The following is a 15,871-nucleotide window of genomic DNA, read 5'->3' as shown; positions in this document are numbered from 1 at the left end:
CCAGTTAAATATGTTTAATGCTAAATTTGTTTAAGGATCTTGTATATTTCAATCATGTCTGGAGGTTTGAATACCTGGAAGACTGTCTAAAATCAAATGTAATTACTTTCCATTGATGCACATTCTGAGCAAGGCTGGATTTTGGACAGAGAAAGGGAAATGCATTGCACAGCTGGGGGTAGGGGAGACTGGCAGAAGGAAAGAGAAAGAAGTTGAGCCAGATTTGTCTGGATTTGTGCCAATATGTAAACCCAAGCATCCAAACCAAACTGTGCTGCCAAAACACGTACAAGAGCCAAACAATAGTTTCTGTAGGTTTTAATACCTGAGTTCATTGGAATCCAGGTGTTTGTAAGAGTAGCAGTGGTGGCAAGATATTCTCTATTTTTCTATTACATGGAATGGGATGCAAGCAGGACCAGGGTAATGCATATGGCTGTTCATGGAAGAGTGGTGCATTTGCATACCAAGGCCAAGCTGTTGAAGGTGTAACAGAAGCAGATAAATATAACCAATTTTAGCCAATAGGTTTTTAACCCTCAGAACTAGCCAGACATTTTCCTCAGCTGTGTTTAGACACTAATTTGCCATGATTCCTTGACCTTCCCATTTTTATTTTTGTTAAAATCCAAGAAGCTTTAATGGCTTCACTGTGAAGCAAGAGCATTTTTTAAAGGGGGCCAGGACACACTAGCTTTCAAGTTGCCCATGCAGGGAGCAGGGTCATGCCAGATTAGGCATGCATCTGGATTTTGCTATTTAGAAGAGAAACAACACCTGTTTCCCATTTACATAGAAGAATTAGCAGTTGGGCTCCAAACTTGGCTGCTAAGATTCCTTCTGAATCCAGGAGTCAGATGCCAGGTGCTGGCTTTTGCAGCTCTGTTGCTCCAGGATTTAGCTTGAGGTTTTATATGTTTTAGTAGTTCTAGTTAAAGGCAGCACTGCTTTTTTGTTCTGTTTCTCCCATCCTCCTGCCTGCCCTCCCTGCCCCCTTCCTGCCCCCCAGCCCCGCCGTGTTCTTAGTTCAGACTAGGAGACAGATAGGCAAACCTGGTAGGATCCAGAAGAATCCACACAGATTCAGCTCTTCCCCAGACCAGTAGGAAGGACAAGAGAGGAAGAGAGAAAAAAATTTGCAAACCGAGGACTGAGAGGGTTTTTTTCTTGTGGGGGGAGGGGAGCGGGCAGGGAGGAGGGACAGGGAGAAGACACGTCAGGAGTTTTCGTGAGTCAAATCCAATAAGTGAATCACGTCAGTCATAGGAGAAACGTATGCCTTGCAGTTGGAGCCAAGGTGTCTGGACCATGCGAGCTGGCATCTCCTTCACATCATTGTAGCCTGGCCAGCTGATAGATAAATAAAAAAATAAATAAATCCTACCCCAGTGAAACAGACACACCCGTGTATTACACAACCAGAGACATTAGCATTCCCTTGTCTGTGTCCGATGGAGGGTGGAAGCTCATATCCTGCAGCAGGGCAGTTAAAATAATCGATGAGTGTGTGTTCAATCCCCAGGAAGAGGGAGGGAGGGGTATGTGAGGGAAGAGGGAGGGTGTGGTGGTTGGGGGGGGGGGGATGGGAGGTGGGAAAGGTGCTGATTTCAGCCCTGTAGCGTCAGGATTGCGTCAATTTGGGTTTCAACCACGTCTTCAGTCTCGGAGCGGAGCTACTCAGAAGAGCCAAAACAGGAAGGGGGTTGCAAATCAGTGTGCAAAGGGGAGGACCGAAGCTTCCCCTCCCCCCCCTCCTCCAGCCCCCTCGCAGCCTCCTCCTCCACCTTCCCCACCGCTCGTGTCTCCCGGTTTTGTTTTGCTTTTTTTTTTTTTTAAAAAAAAACACCCTGGAAAAGACGGTTGTCCGGGCGCTGTGCGAGCGAAGAGCCGGGGGACGGCAGGACAGCGCGCTCGGCACCGCGGGCAGGGCGCTCGGCACCGCGGGCAGCGGCTCCCCTACCGCGGGCAGGGCGCTCGGCACCCCGGGCAGCGGCTGCAGCTCCCCGGACAGCGGCTGCAGCTCCCCGGACAGCGGCTCCAGCACCCAGGACAGCGCACGCCGCCAACATGGCTCCGATAGCGGCCAGCCGCCAGCAGTTCGGTAAGCGCGTCCCGGCCCCAACTCGCCGCCCGCGGGGCGCGGGGCTGCTGCCTCTCCCCAGGCGAAGCGCCCGCACGCAGCCTCTGCCGAGCCACCCCAGCGCCTCCCAGCACATACCGTGTTTGGAGGAGCCGCATTTCTCCCAGTCGTCTTCAGTCCCAGAAGTTGTGTGAATTTTCTTTCTTCCCCTTCTCTCTCTCTCTCCCCTTAGCCCCTACCCCTACCCCCTGTAACGCACTGGGAGAAATGAAAAGGTCTGTGTGGGTGCGTTTCTGGATCAAGGAGATTTGGGGTTGTTTTCTCTGCCTCTGATTAAAGTAACGTGGCTTCAGAGTTAAATGGTGCAAACACATCCCGAGGCACAGAGAAAATCTTTGTTCAAGCCATTTTTGGAATAATTGTCATTCCTTTTTTCTTACTGTAGAACTCTTATTTTTATTGTGAACTGTAAGTCAAAGCAAAAGGTAGCCTTGTTAAGGACCTTGCTAGGAATATGAAAATACAAGATCCCACTTTTTTTAGCTAAACAGTTGCATTTGATTAACTTGGGTTTGCTGAAAATAACAATGATAACAATGAACTTTTCAGTTGTATTGTTTCTAACCACTGGATGTAGGTGATACAGGAAGTTTCAGGAGCAGTCATATATGTGCATTTCTAAAAGAGATCTCTCTCTATATATAAATAGCTTTACTCAAAAAAACAGTAAGTAGAAATGTTTCTGTATTCTCCTTTACAAATATTGACTCTAGACAAGATTTTGTTTGCTTCAGCAGTGTTTTAATTCAAGGATCATTCCATTGACCTAAGTGAAGTGACTCCAGATTTACATCACGTAACTGAAATAACAGTTTACCCCAGGATCAATAGATGGTGTTTCCTATTAATATACTATGTTGAATGACTAACCAGATGATTTGCCTTATGACAACAGCAAGAAATTCACGTTGTAACATAATTAGTTGTGAATGTGAAATCATATGAGTTACCATTACATCTTCTTTCCTACCCCACCCACTTGATGTTTGTAACTACATTTGTGACATCATGCTCATCTAATTACTTATTTAAAGATAATTAACACTGTAAAAACTAAATTGATCCTACCACTACTTTCAGTAGCTGTTGAATTAAAATATAGCATCATTTCCATCACTACAAAAAGTCGAAATGTTATCTCACTAAATAGTATTGGAAATGTGCAAATCATACTTAAAAGCTATTTAAAGTATTCAATTAATTTTCAATTACTTCTTGTTTTCTACATTTCTACCATGTACATTTAAATTTCTGCAGCCCAGGGAATTCATGAAACTCAGAGCCACGTGCTTAAGTTAGAAAAAATACTTTTTGGTTATGTATATAATTTTCAATCATTTCATTGAGTTCTTACAGTTAAGTATGCAGAATGATGCAGCTTGAAGGGAAAGGGAAAGTGACATGATTATTGTTAAATGAAATTAACAGGCAGGCCTGATTCTTTATGTGCTGGAACATTATGTCTTAATTTGACTTGATTATATATATATATATATATATATATTTTAATCATCTCACTAAAAAGCAAAGGTATGGTGGCAGCATATCCATCTGCCTAGCTTTTACCTGGATGAAACTGATTTAGTCACACATGGAGAGGGATAGTGCTGTTATTCTCATCCAGAAAGATCTGCTAATTATTTGCCAGAGAACCAGAACTGTTACACAATTGCCTTTATGCATAAACAATGTCATTCCATTAATATTCTACTAGTCTTCCACTGGTGCAGGGAATAAGGATTTAGCTTTGATTGTTACATTGTGGGAGGTTTAAACTCACTTAGTAATGTTACTTATGGGCAAAACTGGATTTCCAATTAGTTGAGCTCGTTTGCCCCTTCAATGCCTGGTTGTGAAGGGCTAATGATACTCTCCATGTAACTATTGTATCCACATGACAACTGAGGTTGTAACAGTTGCACCGCTTTCTCTTTATGCAGCTTTTAAGTATAGGATTCATGGTAATGTAGAATAAAAATATTTTCTAATATTTTTCTTACATACTCCTAAAAAGTAGCGACTCTTCCTGTAAACTTCCCATAGCTTTGATTTATAGTTTCTTAGATTCAAAGCTTAGTAGGTATCAACAATACACTAAAGAGCTTTTTCAGCTTTGGACTCACATGTGACTGCCGAATGTCACGTCCATCTGGAAAAGACACTTGGTATATAATTATTCTAAATTTTTTTCATAGACATCCTCCTGCAAAGTATTGAAAATCCCATTGAAACTGTTGAGTGTTATAACCTCCTCTTAAACTCTATTCTTTTAAGAGATACCTCCAGGCAATTATAGGATCAGACCATAAAAAATGAGTTAATTGAGTGTACAAAGTGTTCTAGGAAGCAGTGTGAAAAGTAGATGATGGATCTATAAGTAATGCATATTTCAGAATCTGTTTTATCTAACCAACAAAGCTCCATAAACTCAAAGCTGAAGCCTTCTGACAAAGCTCACACCCAGACAAAATTGTTCCATATGAAGTCAGAAACTACACATAGAGGGATGAGTGATTTTCGAGCAATTACTAATGGTTATTACTATTAGAACAGGAATAGTATTTTCCTTCCAATCACACTGTGTATGGAAAAGTACTAACATAAGTGTGCCGTAGTATGGGACTGCACATTTATGCCTGCAGGTGGCGAGCAATATGTATAATGCAAAGCATTTTCAGCCTCTCGGCCCTGCTGCTATTGCTACCTCATATCAGTTTGCTTTATTAAATTATTATTTTATTAAATATCACACGGAGTCCAAGGCACTGCTACTTATGTGTTTGTTGCTATTTATTTAATTTGCAGATGAAATTCCTACAGTGGTTGGGATCTTTAGTGCATTTGGCCTTGTCTTCTCTGTCTCCCTTTTTGCTTGGATCTGCTGCCAGCGTAAATCTTCCAAATCCAATAAGACCCCTCCATATAAGTTTGTCCATGTTCTGAAGGGGGTTGACATTTACCCTGAAAATCTCAACAGTAAGAAGAAGTTTGGAGCAGATGATAAAAGTGAAACAAAGAACAAATCAGCGATGCCAAAGAATTCTCTCCATCTTGACCTGGAGAAGAGAGATCTAAATGGCAACTTCCCCAAAACAACCCCGAAAATCCAGAGCTCTCCAGATCTTGAAAACTTGTCTCCAAAGCACTTTGCAGAAAGAAAGAAAGATTCTGTATCCCCTGATAGTTTAAAATCTACCACATCCCTGTCATCTGAAGAAAAACAAGACAAACTAGGAACTCTCTTTTTCTCCTTAGAGTACAACTTTGAGAAAAAGGCATTTGTAGTGAATATCAAAGAAGCACGTGGGCTGCCAGCAATGGATGAACAGTCAATGACTTCTGATCCCTATATCAAAATGACAATCCTGCCTGAGAAGAAGCACAAGGTGAAAACCAGAGTGCTGAGAAAAACCTTAGATCCAGCTTTTGATGAGACTTTCACATTTTATGGGATCCCCTATAGCCAAATCCAAGACTTAACACTTCACTTTATGATCTTGAGCTTTGACAGGTTTTCCAGAGATGATGTCATTGGAGAAGTCCTCATTCCCCTCGCAGGAATTGAATTGTCAGAAGGAAGGATGCTAATGGACAGAGAGATCATCAAAAGAAATGTTAGGGTAACATATTTTTATTTAATCTTTAAAAGTATTGTGCTAGTTTTATCTATCATTCTTGTGTAATGCTGCCAGCACATTACAAAGAAAAGGGAACAAGTTAATTATAAGAATCATGTAGATGCTTTCATAATGGCAGTATAAGGAAGCAATTACACAAATGTAATAAAAGAACATTACAGTGAGCATACTACAAGAAATTATTGAAGTCCTAAACTCTACTTCCTTTTTCAGCTGGTCCAGTAGGCTTGAGTGGACCTATATACATTAGGCCAAGAGGCGTCGATTCACATTAATTTGCTTTAAAAGGAAAGAATGCAAAGATTTGTGTATTATTCCCCTTTCCTCCCTTCCCTTTTCAATTTGAAATCACCCTTTCTCAAAGGTTGTTAAAGTCAATGTAAATCTTTAACTCCATGGGTTTTGTAGCAGGTTCTTAAAGAATGCAGGTGTTCTTTAGTTATGGTATTGGAACCTAATAGAAACAGCACTGTTGGTGTAGTATACTGTTTCTTTCTGTGCTGTTACTGCCTCTTTCTCAAGAATAGTGACACAAGCGACAGCTCTACTAAGGATAAGATATAGGAGAAGCCAAAGCCTCACTGAAGTCAGTGGCAAAACTTACTGACTTCACTGGGCTAAAATAATTCCTATCATTTTATCTGGTTTCAGAAAGTGAAGACCATTTACAACAATTGCAACTGAACCACATAAATGCACACGCATCACACCCACATCTCTTAATCTCTACCAAGGAAGTGGAGTGTGTATTGACTTTCCATCTGATTGTTTTCAAAGACCAAGCACACTGCCAAATCAAATAAATGTCTACCAGACAAGATACCTATAACTAATATTGGTATTTTGCAATTCTACTGCTCCTGTATTATAACTATAACTATGTCACTGATATTTTGTTGATATCTTATTGCGTTTTCTGGTATATAAAGTATTGTTTCTGTTTGCTTCCCCTGCCTTCTTCGTTTTTGTGAAATAAGTCTATTACTTCTGCAAATTCAAATCTAATAATTATAAAGAAAGTCTTTGATCTCATCTTTATCCCATTTATATTATAGTCCTTTGGAGAGTGTTAGGGATGAGACTTCAGTAACAGTTTGAATCCTTACTGGTTAAAAAGATTTTATTAAAGATTTTTGTGATTTATCTCTATTCAACTCTTAATGCGTCTTTTACAGAATTTAGTTTTGCTTAAGATCTTTTCCTTTCACTGAGATTGTTTCCCAGGATCTAGGATTTAGTTTTTCATCTCTGAAACTAATGATGCTATATTAAACCATATTTTCACTTTATTTATTTATTTATTCATTTATTTTTGCTCAGTCTACTAGCAAACCATAACAAGAGTTATGTAACTACAGTAGAGGGAAATAATATCTGCTACATAAAGCAGCATAGCTCCATAAATTATATCCTTTTACACCAGCTCAGGATATACAATTATGTGACATTTAAAAAAATCTTATTCTTAATTCCAGTTTCAAGCTTTGTCAGTATAATTGCTCATAAAGAGTCTTCTTTCTTTTTCTCTTTCACTTCCTCAGAAATCATCTGGGCGTGGAGAATTACTGATCTCTCTCTGTTATCAGTCTACAACGAACACACTAACTGTGGTGGTTTTAAAAGCCAGGCATCTACCTAAATCTGATGTGTCAGGATTATCAGGTAATGGTTTTACTAATGAATGTGCCCTAAGAATGCAAAGCAAACAGACCAGAGACAGCTGAAATGTGGCATTTCAATGATTAAAAATAGCCTAGAAATGCAGGAATGGTGTCTCTATTATTTGCAGTCTATTCATTTTATTCACATCTAGGTCAATGCTTTAATTTCCAGGGTATATATCTTACAGATTTGATCTCCAATCACAGGGTAAAAATTCATGGCATCTGTTAGCGGTGGAAACCACTGAATTTTGTCACTGTCTTGAACCGAACCCATCTGCCATAAGTATGGGATATTGTTGGCAGATACTAAAAGCTGTTATTCATGACAAAAATTCAGTTTATTATTACTGGAAGGCATTATTATTACTGTCCTGAGTTTGGTCCACTGAGCAGTAACATTTATTTGGCAACATTAAAAGGTGAACTATCCTAGTGCTGGAAGCAAGCTGTAACATAATACCTGTGCTTTATCATGAATGGTGCTTGTGATGCACTATGGAGGAGCAGTTTTTGCACTCTCTTCTCATGGTCTTGTATCATTTTGCATTCAGTGGAACTTCCTTTGAAGCCAATACTAGAATGGCACTTAAGTGCACATTTATGTTTAGCTAGATAACATAATAACAGAATAAAATTTTAAATACAATATATTAACTACCTGGGAGTAAAACAAATGCACTAGAAAAGTACGTAAGAGAGGACTATACAGACAGTATAGTACATGTGCTGTTGATACTATATTCTTTCACTTCTCAGGATTTTTTTGAAAGCAGCTCAGGTAGTAGTTTTGGTAACCACTGAATCATAATGGCTACAGCCAATAATACAGCTTCCCTACCTCTTATACCAAGTGATACTGCAGTTTATCTAGAAGGCTAAGCAATCATGGATCTGATACAACAATGTTAGTAGTTTACATGGTGGAGCTTCACTGAATTCCCCCTTCTGATCTCAGTTTTCTTCTCTATCACAAGGGGAAAGGAGATAAATGGAGCCTGAAAGCTTACTGCATTATAAGTGAGCACACATCCTTTCAATTCCTTTCAATGGTCAACCCCAAAGTAATAGCAGACAGTGGCAGTTTCATGAAGACAGCATGACAGCAAGCTGATCTCAACAGACTAAGTTTGGCTCAGGTCCACCCTGGTGAGAAAATAGCTTGCTTTGAAAACAAAGGCCCTCCTAGTCTCAGCAGCTACCTGGACCTTATAACACACTTGCTTTACAGTCCCTCTTGTGAGTAAAGCTATAAATTCTACTTGCTCTTTTTGCTTCCTTCACTCCAACCTGTTTACCTATAATAGGAATAAACATTTCTAAGACTTATAGGCAGTCATGCTACATCTGGACACCCAATTCATTTAGACAGTCCTTCATTATTTGCTGGTCATCGGCTAGTCCAGACTCAATAGATACTTGGGTGTCAGTGACATACTACATTTGTGACTGTCCTTATCCCCACTGTGACTTTCCCTTCAGCCCCACATAAATCTTGGACAGGGAGGAGGGTGAAATGGAGGTCCTATGCTTGAGGGACCCTGTCTGGTCAGCTAAACAATTGCTTAGCTGAATCTCCTTTGGAAGATGGGAGCTTTTTTGCTCTGAGGCTATTCCATTCACCACTTTTACCTCAACAAAACTTCACTGGTTTCATCGATCATTGGTTTCAAGGTGTCTTAACAGACCTAACAGAATCAAGAGGAACATCCTGGCTTTATCTATTATATGGCCAGAAGTAACAGTCAGAAATGGTCATTTGAACAGAAACGAACAACAGCATGTATCCACTGATAGGTATTGATTTTGATACTTCTAATGGTCGTGTGGCACGAATTCATTCCAAGGCAATGAACACATTAATTACATATATATTATCTTTTAAAAGTTTTTTTTATAATGAGTATAGAGTATGAGAGTGAAACTATATTCTATTATACTTTACTCCTTTTGAAATATTCTTAGTCCAAGGAAATAAAAAATCTTTTTATCATCTGACCATTTTGGTTGGATAACTTTGGCATAGTGTTTTTAAATATGATTAAGTTTTAATTTCACTCTTCATTTTCTTACTACTCAGCTATGCCTGATATTTATTAGCTATTTGTTTGCATGAAATATCTCATTTGACTAGCTTCAGTAGAGAGGGTTTTGCATTGTACCTTTGGACCATAAGAATTTGGAAACATTTGCACTGACATAAGTACCAATGTACTTGAAAGGAATGATTTTTGAAGTGTTCTCTAGCCTAACAACAACTCATCTGAAGGAAAAAGTACAGCCATTATTGAAGATAATAGTAAAGGAATCTTGCAACAGTAAAAAAATCCTGAGAAGTACAAACACTCAAAGTAGATTAACACAGCTGAAAAATATGGACTTTTCCCTTCTCTTCTGCACTTCAGTAGTACAGCACAGCCATAAAGTCAGGTAGATATCATATCAAGCATAGCCCTACATTTACAGTTAAAGTGTTACATTTGCTCAATAAAAATTAGTGGGAACAATTTAATCAAGCTAATTGACTTTGGTAGAACTGCAACAGAAATGAATAGCATCCATTCATCCACCCTCTAACATAGGACTATTATCTCCTTTCCTAAGCTTTTCTTTGCGTAAGTCTTATTCACCCTAACGATTATCCCTTACTTGTAGAAAAAGTGTGAAAAGTAGATTTCTATTACACATAAATATGTAACTACACATATTTGACATAGTTTATTAGAATTTGGTATACTTTCAGACCATTTTTATATGCAGTGATGATGTAATCATTCAGGTTAATGGACTACCAGGGAGGATTAATGTCATCCTGAAGTAGACACCTGCATTTGGTCAGATGAATTATACTCTAAACTTCACTGCATATATTGATTACATTTCTGGTGACTATAAAGGGAGTTAAAGGTACTGACTGAGATGTAACCACCAAAGTTAGATGAGATGAATCATCTTTCATAACTTGAAACAGCTCCTCATTCTGATATAATTATGCTGGTATATTACAAAGTTTATCATTAACTAAATCGATGAATTTCTGAAGGACAGTATTCAATAGCTGATGCATGTTCTTTTTCTTATAATTGCAGATCCTTATGTCAAAGTGAACCTGTACCACGCTAAGAAAAGAATTTCTAAAAAGAAAACCCATGTGAAGAAATGCACCCCCAATGCAGTGTTTAATGAATTGTTTGTCTTTGACATTCCTTGTGAGGGTCTTGATGATATCAGCATTGAATTTTTGGTTTTAGATTCAGATAGGGGGTCAAGGAACGAGGTCATTGGCCGGTTAACCTTGGGATCTTCAGCAGAAGGAACAGGTGGAGAGCACTGGAAGGAAATTTGTGAATATCCTAGGAGACAAATTGCCAAATGGCATATGTTGTGTGATGGTTAGCAGCTTAGAGAGGGGTTGGAACTTAAAAACCTATATATATTTCCATAAGCAAGGAGCAGTTTCCTTTCTTTGCTATGTATAATTACAGGCTTGTAACTACAAGACTTTCTTTTTGGGTAAAGACTGGATTGAATTATCAGAACAGAAGGTAGCTAAATTTTCACCTTAAATAAAGGAATTTCTTTTTTCATTAGACTTTAACATAATTTGATCAGAGATTCTTATTCTTCTGGAGTTTACATAGCCCTAAACTTCAATAAGAACAGCCTATCTTTTATGAATAAGTCACCAGAAACCTTATTAGTACTGTGATACAGAAGAAGATAACCTCATTAATATATATTGCTGGATCTAAGAAAAAAAAAGAGTGGTTTACTGGGGGAAGGGACTGACTCTATAAAAACCATTAGGAATGAGGGTAAGCAGGGGAGAAATCCTTCTGTCCCTCCATCAGAAACCTTCTCTTATGAAAATTCAATCATTATTTGTAAGTTTTGGTTACTTATACTTTGATCATCCCAAAGACTGAAAAGATTTTCAGTGATTTGCTTTACATATCACATCATGTGCAACTAGTTGTTTTTTGTGTGGAAATACTGTATAATTATTTACACTTGGATTTTTTAATATGTATATATATAACATGGAGTTTTATTACAGTGATCGAAGTAGATACATTCTAAAATTCAGTGAGCAAGTTAACATAGGTTGTTTTGTCAAAGGGCTCCTTTATGGGTTACTACACATGATACAGTATGGTTAGAATTTGGGATTTAAGTATGGCTTGCATTTTTTCCTCTGAAAAGAGTGATACTTTTAGTATTTCTAGCCAAGAGAAAACACTTATATTGAAATGAGGAAACATACATAACACTACAGTCAATGGTCTTTCACCAATTATATTTTAAGCAGTTTAGTAATATTAAAGGAAAGTTGTTCCTCCTTTTCTTATCTTATTCTGCTGTTTAACTTCCTGAACTGTGAATAGTCTCACTACAGTCAATAACACTATTGCCAACATACGAAGTTTAATGCATTTCTAAACTTTTGCAGGACAGGAACCCAAGCTCACGTTATAATTCATGCAACATTTTGTTACGCAAACTACTTGAAAAAATACATTTCACTTAGATCATTTGCATTAATGTCCATTACTGATTGTACTGAAAATTGGTGGTGATAGGGGGAAAATAACATCATGATTTCACGTTAGTGTGACATATATATGTATTAACTTTCTTAAACTGTGCCAGGTTGGGGGAGTATAAAGTGTAACACACACAAATATAGAAATAAAACATTTAGGCCTGTGAAATTTTTGGTTACGCCAGATACATTTTTAGGCTGTCAGCACTATAGCACAACGAAAACTAAATTACTTCCTAAAGTTTGTACGCTGATTTCTGATATAGAACTGTTTGCAAATATTAGTCCTATGTCCTTTTCAATTAGAATTTATATAAAGAAGACGTTAGCTGTGGAAATAACAAAGATTTTAAAAGTGCAAAAACAGTTTTCAGTATTTTTGCACATGTGTTTTGTGCACATGTAATACCACTGAAGTGAATGAGACTATCTGGGAATTAAGGGATTGCTCAGTGTGAATGAAGGTAACAGAACAGGCATACCAGTAAAAGGAAGACATTGCATATTAAATTAGTCAGTCTCACTAAACAGCAGATCTAGGTCTTACTGAAAACTGTTGGAGCTTTGTTGTTGACTTTATCTGTTCTCATATGGCCAAATTACATCTGCAGTAAAGGACACTGGAACATGAAATATGCAAGTACAGCACTGGAAGAATTCCATTGAAGCTCTTTCAGGTTTTGTGTTGGTAATTTCTCCAGTTTTTGAGAATGTGTTTGATATAATAGTGTTTATAAAGTTCTGTAAAAATACATTTTCAAAATAACATAAACATGCTTTTTATGATAATGCTCAATGTAAAAAAAACCCGCATATTGTATGTATAAAAGAGAAGAATCTTTTTTGCTTATTTCTTTAGAACACTGATTAACTGCTTAAGGGCTAGAGTTTGCCAGCCTCTTTCAAGTAGATCTAACCCAAAGCTATGAAGTTAAAGGAAAGATGACCATAGGCTTCAGTGGGGCTTGAAGTGCAATCAGAAGAAAACCTTTCCTGTGAATCAGCCCAGCAATATCAGTGGGACTATGGATAATGGGAGGTACTGTTTGATATAATGGAGATTGGAAGGGTTTAAACTAGTACCATAAGGGCAGAGTTGTTACAATTACTAGTAAGGAAAGAACTTATACGCAAGTGATTGCACCAAAGGGAGTAGGACAGCTTGTACTTAAAAAAATTGAGGTTTTATATATTGGCCCATAAGTAGTACATTATCTCTAAAAAAAGATGACAGGAGTCATCTGTCTTCATTGGACACAAATTCTTATACCCAGCAGAAAAAAAAAAAAAAGATGTTTTGAATTAATCATAGGCTGTGACCATCTTTCATTTTGCCATCCAACAAGATGTTGTCAAAATTTTTTTCAAGTGTCTATAGCAGCCTGATGGTTAATATTTCTACCAGCTAAATGGCAGTTGTTTGTGGGGGCGGGGGGCAGGAAGGGGACAGGGAACAAAGAAATTTTTATTAAATTGAAAAAATTGTAAATAGAATTTTGTTTTTAATTTAAAACAATGTTTAGCTTGGAAAGTGGAGTAAAGAAGACTCGTAACACATCTGTAAACCAGACAAGGCAGGAGTGAATGTAGACCTGTCCCAAGATGAGAAATTCTGCTGTTTTATAGAGTATTTAATTCTCATTGTGAATATCTTGAACTCTGTTAAGGATACTGTACTGTATTAAACATGTAAAAAAACAATGTTTGTCTAAGTAGCTTACAAAAACAATAACTCCCTGTATGGGAGACTATCCGTGTCTGGAAATCTGTTGTAACTAAATACCTGATTTGTTATGATGTTGTAACTTAATAGAAGCTATTCGAGAGGAAGCATGGTGTACGAGGTTTTGTAAGACTTTTTGTGCTGGTTCTGTATGTTGTGCCATGTGTGTAAGACAAGAATAAACTGCTGCTTTTGTTCACCCCATCCCAAAATAATTATCCCACCAATGTATCTTTCCCAGATACTTCTGTTGCTGCTTGTGCTCATTGTCTACTCTTTCATGCTTCTATCAAAAAACATTTTGCCCTACAAAATCTTCCTGTTCTCACAGAGGTGGATTTGACTTGTTTTGCCAAATACTGTTTGAGCATATCACATGTTCTTTATTCCTAACTTCTTGCTGCATTTGCTTTGAATTGTACTATACACTCAGGCCAAAACCTGAGACATGGCCCACATTAGAAAATCTGCGCCCTACATGGGCCTTACAGGGATCACTGACACACAGAAATAAACAATGATAAATTCTAGCATATTATGTGGAAGAAATGAACAGCAAGTCACATACTACTCTTGGAGTCCAGGTGACATTCCCCATTTGTCTGCCAGAAATAAAAATTATCCCTTGGACATTCACAGTGGTAACACTCATACTTTCTTTGATAGTCATGTCAGGGACCATCTTGGAGATCTTTGGCTGTTTGCCACAGATGAACAAGAGCAGTCACAGAACGTGGAGGCCCTGTGCTACTGGCATTCATTCTGTGATGCTGGAACACTATCCTCAGGGAACCCATACTTCCATCACAGCAGATGTTCTTCCTCACTAAAGGGATAAACTGTGACTACTGATTAGAAGAAGGCAAGTCTGGAAATCAAGGTATGCATAGCATTCCTTCAAATGTTATATCCAAATACTTTGTAGCTTTGTTATTGCTATCTATCTCTAAGGATATTAGGATATTTTACCAGCACAGAATCTAAAGATAGGGTAGGGAAGAAGGCAGTTGCAGATCCATACACATTTACCATTCAGTGATTCCCACCATGAGCCTACAACTCATCACCTAGAAAGGGATATTACTCCCTGATCCTTGCCACAGAAATTCATGTGTAAAAACTGATAGGATCCACTCACCAAATGCATGACACTGGACATCTTGCATGGCTATAGGCTGGTATATTCTCTCTGCCAAACCTCCTGTCCCCATAGTTATTAAGTGTGAAAGAGCGCTCTTTTCCATTCTACACACTCATCTCTTTTCTCTTCCCTGTGTTGTACAGCTCTTTTCAAACAATGGTGATTCCTATGGGTCACATTTCAGACCCTCCTCTTCAGTATAGAGATCAAGAGTGCCTTTCAGGCACTCAGGGGAAGCCTCAAGGCTACTGTCCCGACTTTTTGCATCTCAACTTATTGCAACAAACAACTCCTGTCAGGCCTCAAGAAAACCCTTGCAGATGCCCCCCTCTGCAGTTGACCTGATTCCTGAGGTATAGCACAGTTCTCTAAGTCCCTTGTATTTATGCAGCATGGAGAATAGTCTGCACACACAGTAGTAACACATAACCATGGATTACTGTAAACAATACTTCTTTTGCTCAAACATGATTCAAATACATTGCATATAAGCTGCCACCTTCTCACCTGTTTTCTCTGCTTCAGGAAGTCTCAGTGAAGGTGCTGAACAAGTCATGGTGCTCTTACAGTTGCCATGACTGACACCGGTGCTCATTTGTTTTGCTCTGCTGATGACTGAGCAAGGACCTTTATTCAAAAGATTCTACCCAGTTTTCCCCAGCTTTTCCATAATATCTTCTGCATTCCAGCACTGTGTAGCTGTTGCAAAACCATATTGGGCCTAGAGGCTTTGAGGCAATTTAGGAGTACTGATTAGAGGTGCATCATCACAGTGTCTTCTAGTTTAGCAGGAAGAAGTAAAGACCAAAAGAGGAGGAGTAGGAGTCAAAAAACAGTTTTCCTATTGTGTGTTTAAAGTATTTTGTACATAACATGAGAATAAATCATCCTTGCACTACTTCATGTTCTTATCGAAAACGCAGATCAGGCATGCTGTCAATGTAGCTGATAAATGGTGTGAGGTTTCCTTCATCCAGGAGTGGGCCAATAGAGGGTACTCCCACGAATGTGGAATGTACTGGAGT

General features: G+C 38.4%; 1 protein-coding gene across 2 annotated transcripts; it reads left to right on the top strand.

Annotated features, from left to right (window-relative positions):
• Positions 1–1,704: 1,704 nt before the first annotated feature.
• LOC135324766 (synaptotagmin-4) lies at positions 1,705–13,909 on the top strand. Of its 2 annotated transcripts, none has more exons than XM_064501672.1 (4): positions 1,705–2,101; positions 4,946–5,754; positions 7,320–7,440; positions 10,529–13,909. In XM_064501672.1, exons 1-4 carry the CDS (start codon positions 2,068–2,070, stop codon positions 10,834–10,836), a joined length of 1,272 nt encoding a protein of 423 aa, XP_064357742.1. In that variant the 5' UTR covers positions 1,705–2,067; the 3' UTR covers positions 10,837–13,909. The 2 variants fall into 2 exon arrangements, with proteins under 2 accessions (XP_064357742.1, XP_064357741.1); XM_064501671.1 differs by having other exon boundaries at positions 1,706–2,101; positions 4,946–5,760.
• Positions 13,910–15,871: the final 1,962 nt, after the last annotated feature.

This window comes from Dromaius novaehollandiae, chromosome Z (genome assembly GCF_036370855.1).
Source record: "Dromaius novaehollandiae isolate bDroNov1 chromosome Z, bDroNov1.hap1, whole genome shotgun sequence".
NCBI lineage: Eukaryota > Metazoa > Chordata > Aves > Casuariiformes > Dromaiidae > Dromaius > Dromaius novaehollandiae.
The sequence above is the reverse complement of the archived record's forward strand: the minus strand, read 5'-3'. Positions and strand labels throughout refer to the sequence as shown.

Excerpts from the sequence above, each read along its gene's own strand:
- LOC135324766 (XM_064501671.1), top strand. The coding sequence starts at position 2,068 with ATGGCTCCGATAGCGGCCAGCCGCCAGCAGTTCG. Across the intron at positions 5,761-7,319 it reads TCATCAAAAGAAATGTTAGG|AAATCATCTGGGCGTGGAGA; the intron begins GTAACATATTTT and ends TCACTTCCTCAG. Across the intron at positions 7,441-10,528 it reads TGATGTGTCAGGATTATCAG|ATCCTTATGTCAAAGTGAAC; the intron begins GTAATGGTTTTA and ends TTATAATTGCAG.